General features: G+C 38.4%; 1 protein-coding gene across 1 annotated transcript in view; it reads left to right on the top strand.

Moving 5' to 3' along the window:
• Positions 1-549: 549 nt before the first annotated feature.
• The window catches only part of LOC104512013 (transcription factor EC), a gene marked incomplete at its 5' end in the record, with an annotated part of 25300 nt that continues 17635 nt past the window's right edge, over positions 550-8214 (top strand). Inside the window, 2 exons of the mRNA XM_010154830.1 lie at positions 550-801; positions 3062-3157. Coding sequence (XP_010153132.1) covers positions 550-801; positions 3062-3157 — 348 coding nt within the window. The remainder of the gene's footprint in view (positions 802-3061; positions 3158-8214) is intronic.

Genomic DNA, 8214 nt, shown 5'->3' with positions numbered 1-8214 from the left:
AGCAATGCCTCATTTAACTGACTGTACTTTCTACAAGGTGAGCCAAATGTGGGTTTAGGTATGAGTGAATGCATGCTGCTGTTGATATTACTTGAAGCTGGTTGGATTATGTTTTACTTTATACATTTATTTACTCTTTCACATACAAAAGAGTAAATACGCTGTGATATTAATTTTAGAGTACATATATGCTTGTAGATTTGATGGTAACAATCAGTGATTTCTGCAAAGATGACTCTTAAATTAAAAGAAAAATGTGTAGCATACTTCCCATCTTAGGATCATGTTTATCTCTTCTATTTTTTCTTTGATAATTATTCAGCAGGTTTATTCAGCTGTGTTAGGGGAAAATAGTACACAAGTACAAAATGTGCAAGAGTGCAAAACTGAAAAAATAAGATTTAAGGTTAATAACAATAGGTTAATAACAATTCCATCCCAGTGTTGTTAAAACTAAATTTATTGTTTTGAAGTTTTTGAAGTGAACATATGGACAAATACTAGTACCAGTAACCTTAAACTTTAGCAATTGTTTCCATTCCTCCCCAGGTACAAACACACTTGGAAAATCAGTCTAGATACCATATACAGCAAAGCCAGAGGCACCAGGTGAAGCAGTACCTGACCCTCGATACCAAGCTGTCCAGCCAGACACTGTCCCTGTCCCACTCCCACACAATCCAGCCTGCAGGAGTGACCTCCATTTTAAGAAACGGACACATGCCTCCAGTCAGCGATACTGGCACACCAGAAAACCCCGTTACCAAGCTGCTGGCCCTTGGAGGAGAACACGAAAATGCGGTAGGACAGGTCTGGTGAAAGGAATGGGGAAATGGGATTTGCGTACTTCTACAAAAACATTACATGACCTACCTTGCATTGGTAGTGGGCAAGAGGTGACCTTCTTTACCTTCATGGGGTCTTCGGTTGTTGCGCTTGCTCTCAGAATCCTTTTGGATTATGCAGATGGTTCCCTTGAATGCCTGTGAATAACTTATTGCATGATCAGGCTTTTAAATTACTGCGAGTTAAAATATACTGTTGCATCTTTTTATCTATGTGTCATATATTGCTGTACCTTTTTTGAATATGTACGTTGCAATGCAAAAGGGTTTTTTTTTTTTCCAGGTGAGAGTTATTTTTATCTAAAAGTATTATCCTAGCTGCCCAACAAGGTTAAATACTGATTATGTTAAAGATGTAACTGAAAGAATCGCTCATTAATTTTTCAGTTAGCTGATATATATATACATATATATGGGTTATCTTGGGTAAATTGGCATAGATATGCTAACTTTAGTGCCACCATCGATTTTCATAGAAGTACTGCTATTATACAATGTCAGATTCTCAGCCAGTGTGAGATGTAGATCATTATAGCCTTTAATACTTCAATAGATTTCAAAAGAGACTTCTTATTAGGTAAAAGGGGAATTCCTATAGAAATGAGAAATGGAGATACTGTATCATATTTTGGGCTTTAACAGAACAGAAGAGTCTTACAAATAGACTGTGACCCATTTGAGCATTTGGATGTTACACAGCTAAGCATGAGGGAACTGAAAAAAATTAAGCCCATCACTTTCTGGAGAGCTCATCTGGGGCCTTTTGTTCCTTTCGCACTGACAACTGACATTTTATGTCAGGTTTATGGATTACTGGAGCCACTAGTCTTCAAAGATTATTTTAGATGGCCTTTGTGAAGGCCTCTGTGGTCACCTCTGTGCTGTCAAGCACAGAGAGCTGGACTCATTCAGGCACTTCGGTTATCAGACCAGGAATAACCGGTACCTGCCCTTCTACTGCTCTCTCCTGGAGAGCAACACAGGCTTGTAAACCACGCTCCCAAACTGTGCCTGGTGATGACTGGGACAGTGGTAGTTGGCCCTGGGCAAAATCCTTATAAGCACTGGAGAATCCCACTCCAGAGCCCTAGGGAGGTGACTGACACAGTGTAATTTCCTAGTGCAGATATGCCCTGTGGTTCAGTGTATGCCATAGTGATATTAGTAAATAGTAAAGAGCCAGCACACAGGTTGGTGCAGTGAATTGTAAACATTCATATTGCCTAATTGCTGGAATTCCTTGGCATCCTTTTGGCCCTGACAACACTTTCCTAGATAAATCTGTACACAACTCCTGGGATAGGACATGTCTGGTTTTTAGAGATGAAGAGGAGTGCACGTATGTGCATGTAAAAGTCCATGTTGAAAGGTTCTTGGCTTGTATGATACTTTCTTTCGTTGCATAAGACTCTCTACATTTCCTTCAGACAGCTTCCAAAAACTGCTGGAAAATCTCAGAACACTAGTCAACTGTTCCTGCAGGCAGTAGAGTTAACAGGGACAGGTTCATCATGGGATCTTTCCCAAAGTTATTTTGTGAACAGAACCAGGCCAAAATTATCACTGAAAACTCATGCTGTACCTTGTCCAAATCTGTATATTCCTATAGGTCTGCAAAGTATTCACTGTTTCATCCCAAGCAATTAATTAGCTGTTCCATCTGCCTCAGTAGTTTTTGATTCAGATTGGAACAAAAGTGGTACCAGAAGGCTGTCTGGAGAAGTATCCAGTGTACTGCCAAATACAACACAAACCTCTGTCTGCTGAATCCTTGAGAGCAGTGTATAACTCCAAATCTTGGGTGACTCATGCTTTTGCAGAACCACAGGTTCCTTTCAGCCTTCCTGCACCAATGCAACAACACACTGTGGATATGACACATTTGATGAAGGTGGCAGATCACAGTTACAACTTAGCAATGCACTCCTGTCATCTGTTTTTGGTGTTGCAATAAAGGGTTTTAAAAGGAGAATGGGCTGGTGTTTGGGAGGAAAGAAGTAACTTGCTAAACCACAAAAACTGTTTTCACAAGGAGTAAAAAAAAATGTGAATATTGTGTAAAAGTTCTTGAATTATTTGAATTTTAAGATAAAATCTTCTGAGATTAATTTTTATTAATGTAAGTAATACTCAAGATTATTTCCTCTTTATTTTCAGGATAACATTTTTTTCCATTATTATTTGTAATGATTGATCTTAAAATGTTGTTTTATCAGATGGAAGAGGTGATTGAAGACATAATCAATATGGAATCAAGTTTTAATGATGAAGGGATAGGTTGTTCTGAAACTCCTCTACTAATGCAAAGAACTGTAAGTATGTATGAGAGAATTTCATTGAATGACTCAAGCACACACCACACTTCAGAGGCTAAAGCAGAACTAGCAGTGAATTATTCTTCTTTCTCTTCTGTTGCTTGGCTTTTTGTCAAGAAGTGTTACAGGAAAGGGTCCTGATGTGGCGGGACAGAGCTGGTTTAAGTGGTCTGAATAGCATTTGGGGTAATAGCCCAGAACCAGGTCCTGTGCATAACCCTTGAACGTACTAATTTCCATGCAAGACTATGGATATGAGGAGTCTCTAGACCCTAGAAACCCTTTTAAGGTCTTTCTTAAAGATCCTTCTACCGCATCTAAAAATCTCAAGGCTTCCCCATGTAATAGTTTCCTATAGTACGGTAGTTTCTCCAGTATCTTATGCTGAAACAAAGATGGGTTCTATTTCTTGACTTTCATAAGGGCAAGTTGCACTTAGTTGAATAATTTCAAGAACAAAGATGAGAAATACCACTTTTCAGAGTAAATGCTTTATAGGAATAACTGTAACAAACTTACAGTTTCGTAATATCTTTGTGTAAGAAATTATAGAGGATTAACAAAGGATGTGTAACTTATGTTACATACAAAAATGTGTAACATAAAAACATATGTTACACATATGAAGAGGAAGGATGGACCTTTTCTGGCACACAACCTCAGGAGCTTAAAATGGGTACTGATAAAGGGAGACTTCACTCTGGTGAAGACAGAAGAATTTTCATCAGTTTTGATAGCCTACAAAGTCCACTTCAGAATACAGTCAGGTGCTTGCTCTTAATCACCCACTGGAGGAACATCTTTTTCTCACAAAAGAACATCACTGGCTACAAAAATACATTACAAGATAAGATCTTTATGCCTCAGTGTTGCCCACTACACAGTCCAATACTAATGGCAATGATTAATAGTTCCATGAATACCTGGCATTCGTATGCCAGCTACAGAACTGATACAGTCAGTCTGATTTATACATATCTCAGTAGATAACATAGCAAAGAAATTCTCTCTTGGGAGTGAATTAATATTTTGGCTCAAATTAACATGAGGCAGAGAAGGATCCTTTCAGGAGTGGTACTGTGGGATGGTGATGAGAGGCATGAATTCTGGGTTTTGGATTAGGCTCACACTCCCTCAACATCTTTTAAAACTGGATGATGTTCATCTATGCTAATTCCAGCCTCATTAGCCTTTATCTTCAGCCATGAAGGACATTTCTCTCTAAAATGTATTGAATACCCTATTCTTGATGAGCAAGGAAAGATGCAGTGACTTTTAGGACTAGATGGTATCTTATCTGCAAAGACTTAAGACTCCTACAGTGCCTATGAGCCGGGTAATTGTATTGAGATTGTTTGTGCTGAGGGAATCACCAGGCTGCTAGGTAAGCCAGGGAATAGTGGGTATTTCCAAATCTTTCTGTGCAATACTATGAAGGCAGGCAAAATGAAGCCTGCGTTTAACAAGAAATGCAAACTGTGCCAGTGTAGAAGAAATCAAGCAGTGTCTCTGCCTCTTCTGTGTTCTCTTTTGGCAATGTGTGCTCCAAAAGGTTATGAAAGAAATAGATAGATAGAGGTGGTTTCAGGCATTTAGCTTGTGATGCAGGGTTTTATGGCATCTTTCAGGCAACATGCTAAACCTGCCTGCAAAATTTTGGTCATAAGCTGTACAATCGGGAAAGAGAGGCAGGTAGAAAATACGTTCTTTAGATCCAGTTTTTCATCCAGTTTCTCATCCAGTTTTCCCATTAAATGGAATGATATTTTGTTTAACTGAGTTAAAAATGTATGTGTTACAACAGTGTTGGACTTGGAGACAGGATCAGGAATGAGAGAACATCTAATTGCCCTAAGAAGAGGAATTGGGATTGTGCTGTATTTAATCATAGAATCACAGAATGATTTGGGTTGGAAGGGACCTTAAACCTCACCCAGTTCCAACCCCTCTGCCATGGGCAGGGACACCTTCCACTAGACCAGGTTGCTCAAAGCCACATCCAGCCTGGCCTTGAAGACAGCCAGGGATGGGGCATCCGCAGCTTCTCTGGGCAACCTGTTCCAGTGCCTCACCACCCTCTCCGTGAGGAACTTCTTCCTGATATCTAATCTAAACCTCCCTGCTTTCAATTTAAACCCATTACCCCTTGTCCTGTCACTACAAGCCCATGTAAAAATTCCCCTTCCAGCTTCCTTCAGGTACTGGAAACAGAGATTCATATTATACAAACACATAATCATATCAATCTCTTAAACAGAGATTCATATTACTTCTTATGTACTTCTGCACAAGGCTGCCTTGCTATGGTGGCTGCCTTCAACATAGTGAGATCACAATTGAGATTGTGTTGCCCATGTGCCTGGCTGATTCAGTGTTTGCTTTCTCCTTAGACCTCTCCGGTGTAATGCTTAAGTATTTTTAGGATTGCATCTTAGATCTTTCCCTTCTTGACACTGTCTTGAATTTTTCCAAACTGTGCAAACTAACGTCTCTAAAATTCTGAAAAAAAATCTAAGCCTTCTGGTTTTCTGAGTATGGTATAAGGCTTGGGTTTTTTTCAGCAAATCTTTTCTTGAAAAAGCCAGATTTATGAAGCCATATTCTGTTCTCACTTTTCTCAATGGATAGTGTCTGAGATTAAAGACTCTGCAGAGCTACCTGTTGTGTGTTGCAGTGAATTAATGTTTGCTTTAGCTAGATGCACTGATGTACCATTTTAATGGCACATTAAATTAGGACAGTGAATTCTGTGAGACCACTCATGTGAATAATTGCTCAGAGGCTCATTGTCTGACCCTGAATTAATGAATTACAGTCATGTATTAGTAGAATCAGAGAAGTGAAAATAAGAACATTCCTCCATCTCTCATTAAAATGATTACAGCTCCTGAAGAACGGATTGCCTGGCTTTTATTGTGTTTGGCCCCAAATTCATAATTTTATAAAGCCTTCTGTTTTTGGGTGACAACTTAAGAATTGCTAAAATTAAGGAATTTTCCAACCATATTTCTATTACGCTTAGCCTTAATGGTAAAAAACTGTTTTTAATATTTTTAGAAGTTGAGTTAAAACATATAAAGAGATCTTGATTCTTCTGAAAGTGTTTGCAGTCTCAGTTATATCTTTGTCCAGAAAACATAGCTGAAATCAAATCATACCTATTCTTATGAACTATCACTTGATGAAACTTGTTTGTTCACTATGGAGAAGGTAGGATTTAGTAAAGAAAACTTGAAGATGACACCAGTTTAAAGTAATTATTCTTTTTCATAATAATTTAGTCTTATAGACAGCAACATTTATATGTATATTATAAGAAATCCATTTCTTCTCTGAGTATCGTATTAGGAGCAACAGGTTTCTTCCTGATGTTATAGGAATCATTATAAATGAAACAAAGAATATATGAGGACATACGAGCTAAATAATGCTATGTTTGTTAGATATGGTAACAAATATTTGAAAAGTAAATATTTTTCATTTTTATCAGACTTTCATTCTTATTCAAAATCCTCACAGTCTATTCAACATTCTGTAATGAATTTCAAGTTTATTGACTTCCAAATGCTCAGAGTATAGGAAATGTGGATGTACAGGTCTGTTAATGTAAAGCATATATGACACCTTCAGTAAAATTTTGGGGCAAGTTCTAATAAGTTGTGGTCTACATTACTTTTAATAACTGAAAAAGGGAAGTTTAAGAAACATGCTGTATCAAGGGAGATGTAGAGAGCATTTGTCACATTGCAGAGAGACAGAAAAAAGAGAGTTAATATATAGGATCTCTGTGCTTTTCAGGGTTGGATTTGACAGTATGTGACCTAGTGAACCACTGCTTGCTACTAAATGTTGTATTGTTTTGTTAATAAATGTATATAGCCCTAGGACTCACCAGAAAACCCAGTAATTTAGCAAGCACAACAGTGATCTCTATGAAAACATTTGGCATTTTACCAGTACTTTCATTCAGAAATAACTGCTTGTAGCCCAGATAATCACTGTACAGCCACTGGGATAATGTCCTCTACTTGACATACAGGCCACTAAAACTTACATCAAAAGCAATAGGAGATTGACTGGCTTGGAATAAGAATAAAATCAGAGGATATTCATGTTCTGCAAGGGCACAGACTTCTCTTGCACCATGTGGGTAGGACAGACCAGAAAATAATTTTGTGAGCATTTCCAAGGAATGTTGTCTTTTTTCTGATACAGAAGAAAATAAGAGCTTTCAGAAGTATTTTTGAAGATGCCCAAGGAGAGAGGCTCTAGCAATTAGATGGCTGGTACTGAGAACTAAGGAATAGTGCAGATATAGTGCTTGGTGCAGAGCACTACCATAAAACTGGACTTTAAATAATCCCCTGCAGTGACCCAGCTAGTCATCTGTTGAATGAGGTGGGCTCACTGTTGCTGGACTGGTAGGTATTGAATGACTAACCAAAACGAAGCAGTTCCTTTCAGATTGCTTGGGAGAAAATAGAAAGATTCTCCACAGAAAACATTTTCATTGATTTTTTTTACCATGTCCAGCAGTAAATAAAGCCAAGAAAAAATGTGTCTATGTTGGAGTGTGTCCTGGGCAACGAAGCCAGTGAAGGATCTAGAGCACAAGCCTAAACCTTAAGAGGAGCAGCTGAGGGAACTGGGGTTGTTTATACTGGACAAAAGAAGGTTGGGGGAGACATTATCGCTCTCTACAACTACCTGAAAGGCAGTTGCAGGAAGTGGGAGTCAGTCTCTTCTCCAAAGTAACAAGCAATAGGATGAGAGGAAACATCCTGAAGTGGCACCAGGGGAGGTTTAGATTGGATATTAGGAAATATTTCTTCACCAAAAGGGTTGTCAGGCATTGGAATGGGCTGCTCAGGGAAGTGGTTGAATCACCATCCCTGAAGTATCTAAAAGACGTGTGGATGTTGGACATAAGGGCATGGTTTCGTGGTGGACTTCACAGTGATAGATTAACGGTTGGACTTGATGGTCTTAAAGGTCTTTTCCAACCTAAATGATTTTATAATTTATTAATAGCATTTAAGAAATGTTTTCTTTAA

The sequence above is a fragment of the Eurypyga helias genome, unplaced genomic scaffold, assembly GCF_000690775.1.
Source record: "Eurypyga helias isolate BGI_N326 unplaced genomic scaffold, ASM69077v1 scaffold13737, whole genome shotgun sequence".
Lineage (NCBI taxonomy): Eukaryota > Metazoa > Chordata > Aves > Eurypygiformes > Eurypygidae > Eurypyga > Eurypyga helias.
The sequence above is the reverse complement of the archived record's forward strand: the minus strand, read 5'-3'. Positions and strand labels throughout refer to the sequence as shown.